General features: G+C 50.5%; 3 protein-coding genes across 3 annotated transcripts; 2 read left to right on the top strand and 1 right to left on the bottom strand.

Moving 5' to 3' along the window:
- The first annotated feature begins 1,963 nt into the window (after positions 1 to 1,963).
- LOC128708583 (uncharacterized) lies at positions 1,964 to 12,201 on the top strand. The gene is made up of 5 exons (XM_053803561.1): positions 1,964 to 2,117; positions 6,860 to 7,059; positions 7,138 to 7,772; positions 7,839 to 8,039; positions 8,097 to 12,201. The coding sequence occupies exons 1-5, from the start codon at positions 1,964 to 1,966 to the stop codon at positions 12,199 to 12,201; spliced, it is 5,295 nt and encodes a 1,764-aa protein (XP_053659536.1).
- Positions 12,202 to 14,512: 2,311 nt separating this feature from the next.
- On the top strand, positions 14,513 to 18,346 carry LOC128709865 (glycine dehydrogenase (decarboxylating), mitochondrial). The gene is made up of 4 exons (XM_053804890.1): positions 14,513 to 14,743; positions 14,864 to 14,942; positions 15,569 to 18,159; positions 18,233 to 18,346. Exons 1-4 carry the CDS (start codon positions 14,513 to 14,515, stop codon positions 18,344 to 18,346), a joined length of 3,015 nt encoding a protein of 1,004 aa, XP_053660865.1.
- Positions 18,347 to 18,498: 152 nt separating this feature from the next.
- LOC128707256 (ruvB-like helicase 1) lies at positions 18,499 to 19,869 on the bottom strand. The gene has a single exon (XM_053802208.1). It carries the CDS (start codon positions 19,867 to 19,869, stop codon positions 18,499 to 18,501), a length of 1,371 nt encoding a protein of 456 aa, XP_053658183.1.
- Between the last annotated feature and the right edge of the window lie 547 nt (positions 19,870 to 20,416).

Raw genomic sequence — 20,416 nt, forward strand, 5'->3', positions numbered from 1 at the left:
TCACTGCAATCTGACGCCAACCAGCAAGGTGAGAAAGCCAACACTCGAAGAGGTCTGCAGCTGGGTTATCTAGCCATGGACTAGTTGAACAGACAGAGGTTCTCATCAAATCTTTCAAAAAGTGTGGCATCTCAAATGTCATGCATGGCACAGAGGACAATGCCATTTTTGAGCAGAATAATTCCAGTGACGATGATAAAGAGCTGCCTGAGTATGTCTAATGAGATTGATGAACAGTTTCATAGTTTATACAATGTATAAAATTTTATAAAGCTACGAATTTCTTTTCCAAAATTATGAAATAAAAGTACAAGGATACGGATACGATGACATAATTTAACAAGCAGAAACATACACAACATAATTTTAATGTTTTTAAATAAAAACCGCAGTTAGTATCAAATGTTGTATAACATATTATCAAATAATACTCTCAAAAGAATGTTTATCTAATTCTCAAGCTTTTAAGTCTTCCTTAAACGCCACTAAACTTGTATGAATGATTGATGAATGATTAGAAAATGATTAGAGGTTTTTAACATTGAACGATGTCAGATTGAAGTGTGCATAAAAAAATTCGTCTCGAAGCTTTTGTTTCAGACACACTTTACTTATTTGGTTGTTTACTTTATTTTCATCCCGGAATGACTAAAATTTTATTTTGGTTTTCATGTTAGGATATTTTAAGTTTCGATATAAACCGAAACCCCATCCTTCTTTGACACCTTCAATTTGTTTTACTTAGGCGATTTTTTAAAGTTTTCCAATCCACTTAGCATTGCTGGAGGCGCCCAGTACTTCATGTATTGACGTCTTCTAACCCGGCAAAGAATGAAATGTGCACAAACAGCGAGGATAGCTGTTATCTCAACAAAAAGCTTCCTAACAACTGATTTATAACCACCTTTAAGCGTAACACTTATTGAACAAAACTGTAATTGTGTTCCGGTTTCTGGGTTTTAAACTTCTCCATCATTCAATTGATGTTTCGCATTAACAATTTACACGAACAAATACGTACGTAACGCACTGATAGGTAACTATCTCCACGGAAGGATACTTACACATTCCTCCAAACCAATAACTACCCAACCCAAAACGGAAAACACTTTATCGTGAGTAACACCGGTTTTTATGAGAGCTGCCTCCCACAGCTTACCCTAGCAGGCGCAAGATAGTCCTAGATTTATCGCGTCATATTGTGGCATCGATTGCTCATAAACGAAAATTAAATTACCGTTTTACCGAATACCCATTTCAATCGTGCACCCACCATTGCACATCCACCCCTCACCCACGAATGTCGCTCGTCTTCATCATCATCGCCATCATCAGCAGCATCATCCTTCCGCCGGAAAAGCGATCCAGCGCGCGCGCGTCTGTGTGTGCCGCTATGCGTTTTACGACAAATCGATCCTGCTGCCCCGTGCGCTTAATGCCAACGGCTCAAAATTACTTCTGATAAAGCCAGCTCAAATTTGGAGATGACTTAACTGGGGCGGGCCCCCCTCCATCGTATCATCCTGTCTGCTGCGGCTTAACCGTCCCCTCATACTCATCCTCGTTCCTTTTAATACGAACTTTAGCTACCGCTGCGAGTGGCACGTACGGGAGTGTCTAGTGGTCTAGTGGTCGGCAACACGGCGTCCGAGAAACCATCGGCTGACCTAGACGACGTGTATATACATTTGTGCGTGTGTGTGTGTGTGTGTTTGATTTTAGCGCAAATTCCACTGCCCGTGGCCGCCACCTCCGACTGGATGGTGTAGCATGGAATTTACGAGCGTCATGATTTATGATGGTGCTCCACAGCTAAGGACCAATCGTCTTTCCCACGCAACAACCGCACGGAGTCACACCACCACCACCACCACCCCAAACCACCAGTGCCAAGTGCTCGTCCCGCACCGAGGTCTTCCAAACCGACTGCGGATCGCCCCAGTACGTCCGGCAACCTCTTGACATGAGTTTTCTCTTCAGCTCGATTAAGAACCTCACCGTCGGCGGTACGGTGCTCGGCGGTTCCGCCTCAGCAGCCGGCAGCGCCACCAACACCCACACCGCGACCACCACCCCAACCGCTTCCGGCACTGGCCCGATCGTCAGCTGCTATCAAGGTACATTCCAAAAACGGGGCCAACCAAACCGGATGTGTCGAAGGACTGCCACGTTCAACCGTGCCCCAACGGGCTCCCGGTGTCCCCGGCCCCGGCCTTGCGACCTTCATCGTTGGCCCCGGACACCGTTCGCTTGTTACTACCACTACCCGCTTAGCGCTTTCCCGGTTTACCCAGCGCCTCGGTCGGTGCTTTATTGCATGAGTCGGTTTTTATGAATCAATAGCACACGGTGACCATTGGCCAGATGATGGATGGAACGCGGCAACGCAGTGGGGCGGAATTCGTGACGGAAGTCGACGTGTTCATTGATTCATAAGCGGGTTCAAAACAAAAAAAACGTTCCATTGTTTCGGTAGCATGTGTTCTTTTATTGACGGTGCGTTTTATGATCGGCAGGTGATCGTTACTCGTACATAAATGCATTTCAATTATGTATGATAAAAGCATCGATCAGGCAAAATTCATTAAACCGTCGCTTATTGGTTCGTGAGAAGGAGAGGATTCTCCGATAAAGTTGACCCCAGTTGACAATAGCCCGTTACGAGTTAATGCTTCTTTTATGAAAAGTAGTTTTATGCATTGTTTGTTTTAAACACTTTATAGATAAATAGTAAACTTTTTAATGCTTTTGCTTCACTAACCAAAAATTTACACTACTTTGAATATTAGTATTATGTAAATATATATATTTGCGTTATATTCATGACTTTATAAAACATCTTATAGATTATTCATCTGATTGAAATATGCATCCTTATATTAAATCATTTATTGTCATTTTAAAGGTAACTTCATGATGTTTATGTTTAGAAATTTTTGAATTTGAATTTGAAAACAAAAAACTCTATCACAATTGGCGAAATCGATTTTGAATATCTTCAATCTTATACTTCTCAAAATTCTCAATGAACCTGAGAACCTTAAACCTGCAAGAAACCGGTGGCAATTGCTTGGTAAAAGGTCCGGATTAAACGATGGAAGCATTAAAACTACGCCGTGATTTACCTGCATTAACACAACACGGCTTCTGTTGATCAATTCTATTCATTTCTGGTCAAATACTAGCTTAAAACGGTCTAATGGACACTAGTTTAACCTAAAGTTAATATCCGTCCATACCAAAGCGACTCATAATGAATGATTTTCTTCAAGTCCCACCAAATGCACAGTTCAACCTTCTTGGTTTAGGCACCTTTCCGCTTATAATTTTGAACTTTCAAGGTTTTAGACTTACAAGGCAAAGTAAGAACCACTTCTGAATTGTGTTCAAGTTGAACTAGAATGTGGCGGGATGGTACCATTCCTACTTCTACAAACTGACCCATCAATTCAGTACGAAGATTTCTTGAACGACACAACGAAGGGTTTGAAAATGTATAAACCAAATGGCAAGGGTACTAGCAAGTGGGGAGAAGAAGAATTTAAACAGAATCCAGCAATGGACCCATATTTGCTACCAGAACTCAAAGAACCTCTATAAGAAGGTTATCTAGGAAAAACCAAGCGTTACGCTCAAAGTATTCCAGGGAAACTTAGTGAATGGTTTAAGGTCATTTATTCATCGTGCTTTTCCTGCTCATATCCCTGATCGAACTAGAATTTTAACACCATTTTTAAGCATGTAATGAAACATAAAATCCGCCCCTATGCGATGTACATCATTCGTTTCGTAGAAAGCCTACAACCAAGCCAATAAAAAACAGATGTTGTGCAGCTTTTTATCCCTTCCATTCGCGAAGGATTTTCATCCCACAATTCACACCCCCAGGCGCTCCATCGGATGCTTTTATAGAACCTTTTTTTGTGGTGTTTTTTTTCTTAGTTTTTGCTTCACAATAAAAGCATCCCCTGTTTTGCTGACAAACGGAAGTGCAACCGACCCCCATACAATCTAGCCTTTTAACAATACGCTTTTTGCGCAGTTTACGAAACAAAAAAAATAAATAAAACATCATCCCGCCGGATGGACGATGCCCCTCCGTACAACGCAAACGTACATGAAGTTTCTATGTTTGATCCGCATGTGAAAAAGAAAAATCCACCCACCCCGACAAGGTTATTTTCCTTTACCCACTGCCGGGGCTGGATTGCTTTCATGAACTGAAGGCGAGTAAATTAGAAAACATGTGGATGGATGGCTGGGCGGAGTGGGAAGGCGTAACGTTACGGCACAATGTATACGGCGCTGCTTGACCGGGTCGGAACCAGAGACCCGGAAAAGTAGCTTGTCGGTTTTCCAGTGGTTCCTGTCTTTCTCTCTGTGTGTGTGTGGGTTTTTTATTGTTTGGTTCCTCTGGCCATAGTAGCAGGAATAACGTGCAACAAATGAACCAGTTGCTTCCTACAGCGCCACCTTTCGAGTGGAGACGTGGCCGAGCGCGTGCTTCCATGTTCGGTGTGCCAGATCTTCGCTAACGTCACCATAAGCTGGGCTCTTTATCAGTTCAACTTTCGTCGAGATACGTATCGTATCGAACGCATCCTTTTGCCTCCCGAATGCCCCAAACTCGAATGCGTCAATTCCCTTATCTCGAGCACCGGTGTGCCAGAGTCTATTTTCGTTCGTTCGCCATTATTGACAGGCCACAGGATGGTCTACCCCCGGAAAAGGGGTAGCCCCGAAAATGAATAGTTAATCGGATGGAAATGAATATTTTCGGGGCCTGTCAAAACTACACCCTGAGTAGGTGATGGGGTTAGTATGCTGGCGTTGGTCTTCCATTCAAGGTCTTCCAGTTCGGTAGACAAAACACAAAACAGTGGAGGGGGGGAAAATTCAATTTGCACCCTCCCTCCCCCCGCAACCGGGTGGTAACGGTCTGAAAAATCAAGTTCAGAACCGATAATGCAAAAAAAAAGGAAATACATAACAAATTGTCCATCGTTTTACTATAACCTCACCCGCTAATCGGGTAAGCGATGCAAGTGTACAGCGTAATTATCCGTCTGGCGTCCAGCTGACGGCGTGGGCCACTTTTAGACGCCCGGCCATGATATCGCTATTTTTATGATGGTCCATTTTCGAACCTTATCATCCTCCCCCCCCCCCCCCCTGTGACCTTCCGCTGTGGCACGAAAAGCTAATGAGTTTGTCCTTTCCAGCGGAAGCTTAACGGGCCAAGCATTAATCTCAATTTGTAGCTTGACTTTTGCTGCTCCGAGATTTTCCACGCTATTTGCTATTTACTTTGCCGTCGTTATTTTCGCTTTCCTTCAGTTGCTGTACACTAATTCCCTTCGGTTTTTTTTTTTTTGTTATTTGAAGGAAATTTTATTTCTTCATCATTCGCGCATAAAATCACCCGCCGACTCAGCTGGTTGAAAGGCGCACACCGGCAACAGGTGAAGGCATATTTGGAAAATGTGTGCGAAAAAATCGCGAAAAGCTTCCAGCCGTTTGGGCCATGGCCCGTCGATAAACCGTATTTTTGTTTACTCTCTTGTGCCGCGCTGCGATTCCGGCCGGATTTCCGACTAAAACGATCCGATTATCATCCATCGTCGAGCAATCGAGACGTCGTGTGCCGTTATTTGCCTGGAAGCTCTTAATCCGGCGGCGTATTTTTGTTTGTTTGTTTCGTCCATTTGCTGAAGGGAAAATTGTTTATCGCACCAATAGTTTTATCTAAAATATGAAGTTATCGTAAGCTTGTGGCTTTTTCCTTGCCCCTTTTTAACTTGATCGTTACAGAACCGATTATAGTTTCCGAGCGTCGTTATGAAAACACGGATAAGCACGGATTAAAGCAGCTGTGCAATAACGAAGCAGCAAGGTTAGGGCCAGCAACACGGGAAAAATAATTCCCGCATCTTGCAGCGGATACTTCAAAGCCGGCAAGAGCAAAGTAATCTTCGCGTGGAAACTAATTTTCCCACAGAGCAAGACAAGATAAACCAAACCCGACCACGACGGGAGACGCGCGCTGACGATCAATTTACGTTCGCCCGACGGCTGAAAAATTAGGTGCTTATGGTTGTTGAGAGGCAAACGGTTTGATACATCCGCCCAGAAGACCTAACCTAACGAGGGGCAGGGCAGGCAAAGAGAGAAAGAAGTTTGTTCCTTTTTACTTTCCCATTCTTTGCTTCACCATTCCGTGGGGAGTGCGAAATGGTACAGCCGTAGAGTAGTACGTAGCTAAAGGTGGTCCATTCGTTTTATGCTGCTTATGACATGAATGTTATCATGCTTTTTGTTTCGTCGTTTTGTAGAAAAGTTTCCCATATTGATCGGCTTTCCATAGATGAAATATTTATCGCGAAATTAATTTTAGATTAATCCTAAACTACTTTTTTCTTGCACGTCTGTTTGAAATATTTTTTATGCAATTCTACACAATATTAATTCAATATTTTACTGCCTAATTCCTACAAGCACATTATGCACGAAGGTTCAAATATGTCCTTCCGATTTAAGTTCGTTACAACACACGATGGTTCGCCGTTTGGGTTCACGCGCCTGATGGTATGCAATGAATTCTTGAACCTTCAGTCAACCGGTGACAGCTCGGGGAGTTTGGGAGTTGTTGACCGACCCGGACAAAAACAACAACCAGAGCAAAACTCTGTCTACCAACAATTCGTAAGCTGTCCCCAAGTGCTTTGAAAATTGTGATTGCATAAATTCAGGCGCTCGACCCTAGACACAACCTCAGTGGAATTGGGGATCTAGACGGCTTGTCTGAGAAGAAATACCCATCTACTAGCTAGCTTTAACGCCCTGTTTGAACCCGTTACAGAATCGGAAGAAATGCGGTTCAATGCTTTATCACCGCCACCACCTCCTCCACCACCACCCCCGTCCGCCTCCAGCTCCGACTACAACATCAGCAAAAAGATGGGCGTCCCGGATACGCAGTCCGACTTCAACCAGTGGCTGCACGCGATGAAGATGGTGGCCCGCCTACCAGGCGGGATGCCTTCGGAATTTCGGCGAAAGGTAAGTCACCCTTTCCAACTCTCCGTTACACACCCTCGACACTTACGCTGATGCATTTTCCAACACACGCTTTTGCAGCTCTGGATGGCACTGGCCGATCGCTACCTAAAGACGAGATCGCTCAACTGGGAGGAAGAGTCGGCCAAATGTCTCAGCGAACAGTCGGACGAAGATGACGAGGAGCTGGGCATACAGATCGTGAAGGATCTTCACCGGACTGGGTCGAGCCTTTGCTCCGGTCCGTCCGGGACGATCAATCAGGGCAAGCTGAAGCGTGTACTGCTCGGCTACTCGCGCTTTAACCCGGAGGTGGGCTACTGTCAGGGTTTCAACATGCTCGGTGCCCTCATCCTGCAGGTCATGGACAAGAGTGAATCGGACTCGATCAAGGTGATGATACTACTGATCGAGGGTTTGCTACCGGCCGGTTACTTCTGCGGATCGCTCGGTGGCTTACAGGCCGATATGGCCGTGTTTCGCGATCTGCTCGGCACACGGCTCCCGAAGCTGGCGCGCCACCTCCAGAAGCTGCAGGGCCCGGAGGGAGCCTTCGAGCCACCGCTGACGAATGTGTTCACGATGCAATGGTTTCTGACGCTGTTCTGCACCTGTCTGCCGATACCGCTGGTTCTGCGCGTTTGGGATCTCATACTGATCGAGGGAAGCGATGTGCTGCTCCGGACCGCACTGGCTATTTGGGGAATTTTGGAAAGGTACGTATAAACAGCATGTCGCCGAACCATGCGCCGGCTCTGCTAACGATCACTCATGTATTGCAGTAAAATTCTCGCCACCAAGACGGCCGATGACTTCTACTGCAAAATGGGAGCCCTCTCGTCGGAGCTTGTCAACGGAAGTCTGGTGGACTCGAACGCACTGATACAGCGCGTGGTTGATATTGGACCAATAGCAGACCTGCCGAAGCTGCGGGAAAAACACCTCAACAGTATTACACAGCTAAAGGACACGTCCAACCTGAAGTATATTGTTATCTCGGTACGGCGTCGATCGAAAGTACTCATTTGACTTCTTTGCAGGATTTTCTACTCGGACGACGAGGGCGAATCGGACGAAGACTCACGGTTAGCCGTAACAGCGACCGCGTGGGGTCTACGGTCCGGCCGGCGAGCATCCTTGGGCATCCCGCCCAACTTTGCCCGAGCCGAGGGCAAGGAAAAGATGAACCTGGATATCTCCCTGCTGAAGAAGCAGTACGACAAGCTGCGCGAACGACAGCGACAGGCACATATCATCCTAACGGCGGCCGTCGCCCGTCAACCCGCCAACCCGTCCCCCAACAGTGGCACGCTGCAGGTGAACCAGCTGCTCGTCGGCAAAAATGCGCTGCTCAGTGCCAAAGGCAAACGGCTCGGACCACCGCAGGGTGCCGTACCGCCGGTCCGGTCCGGGAAATCCTCCAAACAATCCGGCAAACAGTCCGGCGGTCCCAAGTCACCCAAACCGGTCGAAACCCTGCACTGGAAGGATATGGACGAGACGAAGCAACGCCGCAACAGTCTCAAGTGGAAGGACCTCCCGAAGGAGGCGGTAAAAAAGCCACAATCGCAACAGCGGGACGACGCTGCCAAGACGGATGGTTCTCCAAAGCTTAAAAAATCCGCTAGCGCATCGTCGGCCATCAGCAACCTTTCGGAGACGGGGAGCAGCGGTGGCGATGGTTCGTCCGGTGCACGCCCCGGTGCGTTGAAACGGCGCAGCGAATCATCGTCTTACAGTGAGGAGTCGGACGCAGAATCCAGCACAAGCACGTCCCTGTGCGATGACGACAATCAGCCGCTTAGCGCTTCCTCGCTGGAAGCGTCACCGATGAAGCGACGAATCACGCCCGAGTCCATCATCCGGGAAGTGCCTGACGAAGAAAAACTGGTTGTGATCGTACCGAGCGACAGCGAGCTGACCGACATCAAGGAGGAACCGTCGTCGTACGGAGACGACGAAGATGGTGAGCTCAGCAAAACGTCCGAGGTGGACCTGCAGATAGTTAGCGACCTGCTGAGTCCGGTTTCGGATGGAGCGCTGGAGCCGCCCCAGCGACTGTCACCCATCGCTCCGCTTCATCCTGAACTAGAGGATAAGTCGCTCTCGATCGCCATCACCAGCACTAGCCAACTGTCACCCATACCGGACATCAGCAAGTACGTCAGCATGTCCACGATCAGCCCACTCAAGACGCCCTCTTCGCTGATGGATTACTCGGACTATCTGGCAAACATTCCAACCGACAATACCGTCACGGTGGATGCAACCAAAAGCTCCACGCCCATGGTGGAGGTGGCGCGCATCGAACCCGAACCGGAACCGTTCAAAGTGAGCGACGAGGGCGTCACGAACGAGCTGTTCGAGCGTATCAATGCAGCCGAACGGCCCAGCAAGCTCGATCTCAACGTGATCAAGGAGCGGCGGGTAAGCGAATCGCTCGTAACCACCGCCGAGAGTGGTCTGGACAGGAGTGATGCCACCTCGAAGCTGGACAACTATAGCTTTACCAACGTCTCGAACCGTTCGTCGATGTCATCGTCGTTTGTGCTGGAGCTGCCGATGAAGAGCACCCTGCAACACGACAGCCCGCTGCTGCCACCCAGCGTAGACCTAGCCTCGCTAGCTGACCGGGAACCAACGAAACAGCCAAAGTATCAAATTGCCGACGCACTCAGCACTCCCACGCCGCAGGAAGAAGCGCACGAAAGTCCCGAGGACATCGAACGGTATCTAGCCAACCGGGTTAAGTTCCTGAAGGAGAAATCATTCTCGATGGACGATCCGATCAAGGGGGAGGATCTGCCACCGGAGGACATCTCGAAACGATCCGCATCGGAGGGACTGGTGACGGTCGATACGAACCCACTGAAGAGCGATAAAATGCTGGAGATCATCAAGGAAAATTCGCTCATTCTCGGTAGAATAGTGCGCAAAACGCGCGAACAGGATGAACAGCGGACGGATCAGCTGATCAAACAGGACGAAACGGAAATGCTCATCAAAACAATCGAACAGCTGCCGAGCCTGCATCTGGACGAAGAATCTCTCGATCTTAAAATTTCCCACACCGTAAATGAGCTGCTGGAAACGTCCGAAGTGGACAAACCGCTGCTCTCTCCCTATCGGTTGAAGTTTGACAGTGATCTTACGGTGCCCGAGGCGGTTCCGCCCGGTGGCGAAAGCATCAAATCCAAAACGGACCTGCTGATACAACGCACCGAAGAACAGCTGGCACGATTTGCACCTCCAGAGCCAACGTACTACGTTCGGAAGGACAACTTCCGGGAGATCATAACGCCGGAAGAGGAGAAAGTTATCGAAACCGCTCGGGATCCGGTGAAGGAACCTTCACCGACGGTTCCACCGCAACCCGCAGTAACGAACGTGAAGGACCCAGAACCCGAATGTCCTGTGCCGCCACCAATAAACTTAAGCTTTAACGCCATCGATACGAGGGCGGTATCATCCAAAACGGAGGAATTGATCAAGAAAACGGAGGAACAACTAGCGCGCTTCCGTACGCACGACAAAAAGATGATAGACAAGCTGGAGAAGCGCCTGTCGCTGATCGATATGAAGCTGGGCGAAACCACAACGTTAAGCCCCGCCCCACTGTCCACGGTCGCGTCAAGCAAAACGGAGGAGGTGTTGAAGAAGTCGGAGGAGCAAATTTCCCGCCTGTTGGCACGCAAATCACCGACGCGCTTTAAGCTCGACACCGAGCACACCGACCTGAAACCGCTCAGCCTGAAGACGGAGGAGCTGATCAAGAAGACGGACGAGCAGCTGGCACGGTTTAAAGCGTCCGCCGAAAGTACGGCGGAAAAGCGCAAAAGCCGTCACGAAATCGACGAGCTGCTCAGGCCGGAAAACAGCACCGAGCGGATGCTCAGCCGATCGTGCGAATCGATCCGGAGCGAGGACTTCTCGGGGCGCGATCCTGAGGAGGCGGTAATTATACGGCACGTAAAGGAGGAAATCCTGCGCACGATCAAGATACCGGACGAGGTGAAAAGCTCCAAGACGGACGAAATCATCAAGAGCATTGAGGATGGTAAGATCAAGCTGGGCGATGACTACATCACGACCATCAAGACAATCGACTACTTGAAGCGCTCGAACGCGAACATGCTGGCCACGCTTTCGTCGATCGAGAATTCGATCAAAACGATCGATGGGTACTGCGACTACGAGTCGGACATTCAGTCGGACCGGATTAACGATACGATCGACAATCTGGAGAAGTCGCTCAAGCAGTTCGACAACCATGCGGACGGCACGAGCATCGGCGGTGGCACGAGTCCTACCAGACAGTCGGGTAACTGTACGGCGGAACCACCGCTCGTGATGGTACACGATTACTCCACCACCCATCACGAATCGCGCTGCCGCCCGACGTCGTGCAACAGGCCGAGTCGGCCCCGGAAACGCAAAGAGTACTCACCCCGCCGGCGGAAGGACAAAGAGCGCGAAGGGGACAAGAGCGCGAGCAACCGGTCCCGCAAAGACCACAGCAGCGACTACTCTTCCGACAATCAGTCGCTCGACCGCGAGTCACCCAAAACGTACACGTACGCTTCGTACTACAGCCACTCGCCTCCGATAACGCCGCGGCTAGCGTCACCATCGCGCAAGCTGCCGGAACCGAACGTACGGCCGACGACGCTCAAAAGCACATCGCACGATCGGTACACGCTGCACCTGCAACGGGACACCGGACCGCTGGTCAAGTTCGACAAATCGCCCTCCTCACCGATCATCACCAAAGCCTACCTGGAGTCGCTAAAACCCGCCACACCCGTTGCGTCCGGCCGGACCACGCGGTCGGCCGAGAACTCGCCACCGTACCATCCGAACCAACCGCCCGCACTGTCGCCGACGACCTCGGTGCAGATTGGCCGGTACACGGGTACGCTGCGCAGTTCCACCTACCACGACACGGAACACTCGCACATCAAGAGCTGCGAAAACATTATGATGCGCTTTGACTACGAGAAGATATCCGCCATCGCGGCCAGCTTCCCGATCAGCAGTGCGCTCTCGCCATCGCCCACCAACAAGTACAGCAGTTTGGACTTTCAGCAGGACGGTGCGCTCAACCTGGGCCTTGCGACGTCACCCAACAAAAAGTCGCTACACTAACGCTAAGCCTCGGTTTCGTTGGTCCTATCATATGCGCAGTCAGCCTCCACTCTGTTACGCGCATCACCCGGCATCTCGCACATGGCCCTCACCAACCCCTCCCCCGTATTATCCACGACTCTCATGTATGACCCACGATTTCTGTGATAACTCATTGTATAGCAACGACGGTACGATTTCCATTCCGCAGCGCGCTCGAACTTAGAAACCCGTATTTGAATAACGCTAGCAATAGAACCGTTCATTTCCTGCCCCAAAAATGCACCTTGCGTACCGGGGGAGCAACGAAAGCAACTTAACTGTGTACTGCTGCTAGTGATAATCCCGCTATGTCGATAGGGCCTTTGCTACATCCTTACTACATCCTCTCGATATTGTGGACGCGAAGATGACAGCTAGTGCTCTAGTGCTTCTCCTAGTCATTTGGAGCCTCCCAATCTAAACCTACTACCAGCTTAGTGAGGATCATGACCAACATTATGACAAACCATCAAATTCCAGCTACAGCAACTCTACTACTTTCGACTATCTACATTAGATAAGAATGGTTGTTGTTGTAGGGTGAACGGCACAGACTCACCGTACTGCCGGGCTGTCAAACGGGAGTACGCGTTCAGGAGTGGAAAGTGTCGCGTTGACTGTGCTGAGTGATACATACAGGTACTACTTAGGGACAATGATCGATTCCTGTGAGCGCAGCAGCAGATGTTGTTAGTAACAAAAAAAAAGTAGAAAACGACATAACCAAACCACACCTGAGGTGGCTGAGTGGGTGTAGAAGACGGTTTTTAGTAGCTCTACTTACTGTAAAAAGAAATAAGTAATCAAAACGAAGTTAAAAGAGATGCGTCAGGCATGCGTTACACACTTTCATTTTCTCCTTCTATAAGCGTTCGTTGGTTGTTACTCATACGCGTTCACTAAACAGCCCGTTACAATTAAACCTCCCAAACCCTCCTGCCTACTATCCTGACCCCTTTTCGCTCGCTCTCTATATCTTAGCGCATCATGTTCGATTATAGCAAGACAAAAGACAAAAAAAAGACAGGTCCAACAAACGCATTATTGTTACCGATCGTTCGAACGCTCCGACGAGGGGGAAACGTTTCATTATCCCGAATCCCGGTTATTTAGGCTCAAAGTGTTGCCACCGCCGCCGTCACCGCCGTTAAATTGTATTATATTCGATTTATTGTAAAGTTAATGGGGGTCGAATTTGATATTACCCTAAAAGAGAGAGAGAGAGAGAAAAAAAGCGTATGTGTTACGGGCGCAAACGAATGAACGAAAAAAAGCAACAACACTTACAGCACAGGTTAACGCGAACCGAATATAACGTAGGATTGATAATAAACGTACACCACGTTCTGCTGGTGGCGTTCGGGTGTCACTGTACCACGCTGGAAGTGCTGATGAGCAGGAGGGCCACCACAACATACCATTCATTGACGGGAAACGTACCACTAGAAGAAAATATACACAAAATGACGAAGTAGCTGTTGTGCGTGTTCCGTTTGATCTGTCTCGCCTTTTTGCAACCCACCTACCTTCACCCCACGTTACGCTACGTTATCAAGGGTTGACCACATCCGAAGCACTTCTTTTTTTCTTTCTTCAGCCGTAACTTCATCCCCGGATCTCATATAACGCATACCAAACATGACGACCCAAAAACACAGTTCAGTTTCTGAGGCAGCAACTCATACGCTATGAAGGACTCTCCACTGTCCGGACTCCGACAGTTGGCTAGGTGTCTAGGTTGTCGGCATCAAGTCACGTGATCTCACTGCTACGTCACCTATCATCCGGCCAGGGGATGATTGAACTTATCAACTTCGGTGTGATTGCCGAAAATGTTTGTCCAATGTTGTTCCAAAAACTTCTGCAGCATCCTACACGAACATCGGCCGGAATCATCATTCGGAGATGATCGTGCAGGGTGATCGTGACGCTCGCTAGGAATGTCCGTTGATAAGACGATCGTCAGTATATAAACAACGGCTCAGGCCGGCTACGTGCTCAGTTCGTTCGTTTGCGGTTCTTCTGCTCCTCTACCGGGAGTGTGTGTCCTCTGGCCTGGTTTTAGTGGAGCGACTGGTTCGTGTGTCTGTGCCTGTGATGAGAAGTCATCGAAAATAGTTGAACAAAACCGAGCCTACCGCCGTGCACAGTGATACGACTTACCCCAATTTCCAACTCCGTGATCTTCGTTGTGCGATGCAGCAGTGATCCGTCGGAAGGCATCATTACAAACCACGTCTTTAAGCTGCCCAAAAGCTTCACACCAATTCCATCCACGATGCAACGTACGATGATGCTGAGCAAGCGGCAACTGCAGGCCCTCTGCCGCACAGGTCTAACGCGCCACGATGCTGGCCTTGCGCCCCGGCAGTTGGCAGCCGCGCTGCACAGCAATCTACAGTTCCAGCGCTATCTGGCAACGGTGGAGGAGCTGTTTCCCAACAAACCGGACTTTGCCTCGCGGCACATCGGTCCGCGCAAGACTGACGTCGTTACCATGCTGAACTCGATCGGATTCAAGGTGATTATCGGCTGGTGCACCGCTTTCACAATTTCACTACACCCTGAAGCTGATAGCGTGCGACTGTTAGAATGCCGTGTGCACTGAGGTTTTCATGTCTATTTTGCTACTCCTCCCCAGTCGCTGGATGAACTATCCGAGAAAGCCGTGCCGGATGCGATCAAATTCAAGCGCATACTCAACATCGAGGATCCTATGAGTGAGTATTGCCGGTGAATATGGGGAGTACCGCCGAGGAGGCCCCCGGGGCGCACAATTTCACAACTTCAAACGGACATGTCAACATGTTGAAACCGCGCCTCCACTGAGCCTTTTACAACGTACGGTCTCACGCGATAACCCCGCCGCACGAAAGATCATCGGCAACACGGTTGTGGCGGTCCCCGATTCCCGAGTTGCTGACTCGAAGTTTTGCGCTCAAGGCCCTCCGTGCCGTTTCTACTCCGTTCGGAAAAAAAGGGAAAGCGAACGAATGCTGCGTAGATCGGGTAGTGGGCACTGGTAGCAAATGATGACGTGGTGTCGTAGAATCCTTTCGCTGTACGGCGACCCACGGCGAGACGCGTAACAACTAGAGCGATAACAACACGCTAACCGATTGACCTGTTCCCGGTCCGGTCCCGGTGAATTGCTGTACGCATGCCTGGGTCATCCTCGGCGATAAGTGCTTATCAGTGTGAATACGCCTTGTACGATTGCCCATTGCCGTTGGTTTGGGTGTGTTTTGATTATTTGTTTGTAATCTTCTGTTTCTTTTCTCTCTCTCTCTCCCTCTCTCTCTCTCTCACCCCTTAATGTTTGCTGTCACCTCACACCATACACCAGACGAACACGAACTGATCGAACGAATCCAGCAAATTAGTGACAAGAATGAAGTTTGGCGCTCGTACATCGGCATGGGCTACCACAACTGTCTGGTGCCGCATCCAATATTGCGCAACGTCTTCGAAAATCCGGGCTGGACGACCCAGTACACACCGTACCAGCCCGAGATTAGCCAGGGCCGGTTGGAGTCGTTGCTCAACTTCCAGACGCTCGTGACCGATCTGACCGGGCTGGAGATCGCCAACGCGTCCCTGCTGGACGAAGGTACGGCCGCTGCCGAAGCGATGAGTCTCTGCTTCCGGCACAACAAACGGCGCAAGGTGTTCCTGTCGCGCAAGCTGCACCCCCAAACGGTGGCGGTGGTAAAGACCCGGCTGGAGGCGTTCGGCATCGAGGTGGTGTTCGGTTCGGTGAAGGAGATCGACTTCGGTGATCACGAGATCTCGGGCGTGCTGATGCAGTACCCGGACACATTCGGTGACGTGCAGGACTTCGAGCAGGTGTCGAAGGACTGCAAGAAGAACGGCACGCTCGTGGTGGTGGCAACGGATCTGCTCGCGCTCACGCTACTACGCCCACCGGCCGAGTTCGGAGCTGACATTGCGATCGGGTCGGCACAGCGGTTGGGCGTCCCGCTAGGGTACGGCGGTCCCCACGCGGCGTTCTTTGCCTGCCGGCAGAAGCTGACGCGTTTGATACCGGGCCGTATGATCGGTGTGACGCGCGACATGGACGGTGAGGATGCGTACCGGCTGGCGCTGCAAACGCGCGAGCAGCACATTCGCCGCGACAAGGCGACGAGCAACATCTGCACGGCACAGGCCCTGCTCGCCAACATGGCCGCAATGTACGCGATCTATCACGGTCCGGAAGGGTTGAAGAACATTGCCAATCGGGTGCACAACTGTGCGCTTGCGCTAAACGCCGGCATTGAGAAGGCTGGCCATCAGCAGCTGAACAAAGCGTTCTTCGATACGCTGCACGTCGTCCCGAACGGAACGACGACGGCGGAGATAAAGTCGCGCGCGGAGCAGAAGAAGATCAATCTGCGCTACTTCGAGGACGGTTCGATCGGCGTGTCGATGGACGAGACGGTCAAGACGTCGGACATTGCCGATCTGCTGTGGGTGTTTGGCTGCCCGGACATTGACAGCTCGGTGGCAGATCCACAGGCCACCGGTCGTACGATTCACAACACACAGTTCCGCCGCACTTCGCCCTTCCTGACGCATCCGATCTTCAACAAGCATCACAGCGAGTCCCGTATGGTGCGGTACATGAAGCAGCTGGAGAACAAGGACATCTCGCTCGTGCACTCCATGATTCCGCTCGGGTCGTGCACGATGAAGCTCAACTCGACGACGGAAATGATTCCGTGCTCCTTCCCGAAGTTCACCGAAATACATCCGTTCGCGCCGCGCGAACAGGCCCAGGGATACATGCAGATGTTTGCCGAGCTGGAGAAGGATCTGTGCGAGATCACCGGGTACGATAAGATCTCGTTCCAGCCGAACAGTGGCGCGCAGGGTGAGTACGCTGGGTTGCGCGCCATCCGCAGCTATCACATGTCGCGCGGCGAACAGCGGCGCACGATCTGTCTGATCCCGATCAGTGCGCACGGCACCAACCCCGCCTCGGCCCAGATGGCCGGCATGAAGGTGGAAGCGATCCGCGTGAACAGTGCGACCGGTGTGATCGATATGGAGCATCTGAAGGAGAAGGTGGAACAGCATTCGGAGAACCTGTCCTGTCTGATGCTCACCTACCCGTCCACGAACGGAATCTTCGAGGACAATGTGGTGGAGGTGTGCGAGCTGGTGCACAAGCACGGTGGCCAGGTGTATCTGGACGGTGCGAACATGAACGCTCAGGTGGGGCTGTGTCGACCGGGTGACTTCGGCAGCGACGTGTCCCATCTGAACCTGCACAAGACGTTCTGCATTCCGCACGGCGGTGGCGGTCCGGGCATGGGTCCGATCGGTGTGAAATCCCATCTGGCACCATTCCTTCCCACACATCCCGTGATCGATCCGCATCCGGAGAGCGATGGCAAAAGCTTCGGTGTGGTCAGTGCCGCACCGTACGGTTCGTCTGCCATCCTGCCAATCTCCTGGTCGTACATCAAGCTGATGGGCGGTCGGGGGTTACGCCGAGCGACCCAGGTTGCCATCCTGAACGCAAACTACATGTCCAAACGGCTCGAGAATCACTACAAAACGCTCTACACCGATCCGACGACGGGACTGGTGGCGCACGAGTTCATCATAGATGTGCGAGACTTCAAAAAGACCGCCAACGTGGAGGCCGTGGACATTGCGAAACGGCTCATGGATTATGGGTTCCATGCACCGACCATGTCCTGGCCCGTTGCCGGCACGCTCATGGTAGAACCGACGGAATCCGAGGACAAGGAAGAGCTGGACCGGTTCTGTGAGGCGATGATCACGATTCGCAAAGAAATTCAAGACATCGAGGAAGGCCGGTTAGACATCCGGGTGAACCCGCTCAAGATGGCACCCCACACACAGAAGCAAACCATCTCGTCCGAATGGAACCGACCGTATCCACGTGAACTGGGAGCGTTCCCGGCGGTAAGTAAACCCCCCTCCACCCAAACGCGCTCTCTCAGCCACGATTCTAATGATCTCGATCCTCTCCTTCCAGCCTTTCGTAAAACCGGAAACGAAAATTTGGCCCACGGTCGGACGCATTGATGATCTGTACGGTGATAAGCATCTGGTCTGCACCTGTCCCCCAATGGTGCCGGATTATGAGTAACAACCTGCAACTGGAATCCGTTCTTCCCTAACAAACGCAAGCATTAAACTTATTTTACTTTGTACGGAACATGGAGTTTGTTTTATTTACGCTTTACATTAGTGATCTGAATGTCAAAGAGAGTTTTCACGCCTTCGTCCAGAGTCTGCTGCTTACAACATGTATTTCGTGTTTTCCTCCTGCAAAAATTTGGCCGATCGCTTCGCATCCAAAAACAGGGAATGTACGTCCATAATGTCGTCTTTGGTGATCTGCGTACGCCCATTAACCTTGCTCGTCTGGTTGGCCGGAGTCAGCAGCTGCACCGCGTACCGGAGCGTCGTATTCGAACCGATTTCACTGAGCGCCTGTATGGCAGTGTCCTCCACATTCAAACCCTCGGTTTGTGCCCGCAGACGTATAATTTGTTCCATCTCGCCAATATTGTATGGTTTCGTGCGCACGATCAGCAAGCGATCCAACAAATCCAGCGGAATGCCGTGCGGAGAAACGATGTCGTCCGTACCGCGTATCACGCAACGGCCCCGGTTCGTGGCAAAGATGACGATCGGAGCGATGGCCGATTCGAGAGATTTGTGCAAGTACGTGAAACACTCCAGATCGAGCATGTGTACCTCGTCGATGAACAGCACACCCGGAACGAGTTCCGCTATGCCCTGGTCGATGTATTTGTTCACGATCTTGTTGATCTCCGTGCGCAGCTTGTCCGTGATTTCCGTCTTCTTCGGTTTCATCATTTGACCCACGATCGAAAGCACATCCTGGCCGCCCTGGGGCCGTGCATTGGCCGCATCCAGATCGTGCAGCGTCACGTCTTGCACCACTTCCTTCTTCTTGTGCACCTCACCTTTCGGCAGCGGCACATACTCCTCCGTTTCCAGATCGAACTCGGTGGCGAAGTTGTCGCTGCGACCCTGACGCTTCACTGCGCCACTGTTTGCTTCGATGTAAATCACATCGCCAACTTCGACCTTCTCCCGCTGCAACGTTTCGTAGATGCTCGGGTCGAGCTTTAGCTGTTTGGTGCCTTTGGCCGTCTTCAGTCCAATCACCACGTTGCTAATCGTCTTGCCATACCCTCCCATTGGATTTTCCGTCTCGACCGGTGTCAGCTCCGTAACTTCCCCTTCGTAAACTTCCTTCGTTTCGCGAATACGCAACCCAATCGAGCGGCGGAAGTTTTCCATCAACACTTCCGTCTTTTTGATCTCGCTGCTAAACACTTCCGAACCGACCATCGGACAGAACGGTACCTTGTTGCCGAGCTCCTGTGCAATAGCAAGGGCAATAGCCGTTTTGCCGGTACCCGGTGGCCCTGCGAGCAGCAGCGCTCGACCGGACATTTTCTTTGACTTTATCAAATCCACCACAACGCCGGCTGCTTCACGGGCATCCTTTTGTCCGACCAAACCGGATGCCATCTGCAGAGGGACTCCTGCCTCATCCAGTCCCAGCCCCTTCACGTGACTGTGAGCAGCAATTCGCTGGGTTTTCACCGTACTTTTCACTTCTTCAATCTTCATTTTGCAGATACTGTGGGATGTGTTGATTCTACAAAGAGCAAGACTACTCTGATTCCGTTTGCGTTTTGTGGCTGTGTTTACTGCCGGTAAACACACAACCGCAGTATCCTTGGAGCTTTTGCGTGCGCGTGCTGCAAGAAGATACGTTTACAATCAAGAGTTGAAAATGGGGTGTTCAAAATTGAGCAATAAAACGGACAAAATCTACTTACATGCAACAAGTTTTTGAACCAATACCAAAGAACTAGTGTTTCTACAGCTATCCACAATACGTGCACCACAAAAATAATGATTTTGCACTTAATTCCCAAGGAAATCCACTGCACTTCATCAAACCGCGCGGCAAACTGTACACAAACAATTTTGACATTCGCCTGTTTGACGTTTCATTTCGACCGCGAGCATCGATGGCTTGATTGAAAAGTGCTTACAACAACATTTTCTTTTTACAGGTACATTTTATTACACCAAACCACAATTATTTACTTTTAAGCCTTTAGCCTTTATCCCACCCAGTGAGATAAAATGTTGTCCCATTTTTAAATGC

The sequence above is a fragment of the Anopheles marshallii genome, chromosome 2 (assembly GCF_943734725.1).
Source record: "Anopheles marshallii chromosome 2, idAnoMarsDA_429_01, whole genome shotgun sequence".
NCBI classification, from domain to species: Eukaryota; Metazoa; Arthropoda; class Insecta; order Diptera; family Culicidae; genus Anopheles; species Anopheles marshallii.

Excerpts from the sequence above, each read along its gene's own strand:
- LOC128709865 (XM_053804890.1), top strand. The coding sequence starts at position 14,513 with ATGATGCTGAGCAAGCGGCAACTGCAGGCCCTCTGCCGCACAGGTCTA. Across the intron at positions 14,744-14,863 it reads TGAACTCGATCGGATTCAAG|TCGCTGGATGAACTATCCGA; the intron begins GTGATTATCGGC and ends ACTCCTCCCCAG. Across the intron at positions 18,160-18,232 it reads AACTGGGAGCGTTCCCGGCG|CCTTTCGTAAAACCGGAAAC; the intron begins GTAAGTAAACCC and ends CTCTCCTTCCAG.
- LOC128707256 (XM_053802208.1), bottom strand. The coding sequence starts at position 19,869 with ATGAAGATTGAAGAAGTGAAAAGTACGGTGAAAACCCAGCGAATTGCT.
- LOC128708583 (XM_053803561.1), top strand. The coding sequence starts at position 1,964 with ATGAGTTTTCTCTTCAGCTCGATTAAGAACCTCACCGTCGGCGGTACG. Across the intron at positions 7,060-7,137 it reads CTTCGGAATTTCGGCGAAAG|CTCTGGATGGCACTGGCCGA; the intron begins GTAAGTCACCCT and ends ACGCTTTTGCAG. Across the intron at positions 7,773-7,838 it reads ATTTGGGGAATTTTGGAAAG|TAAAATTCTCGCCACCAAGA; the intron begins GTACGTATAAAC and ends CATGTATTGCAG.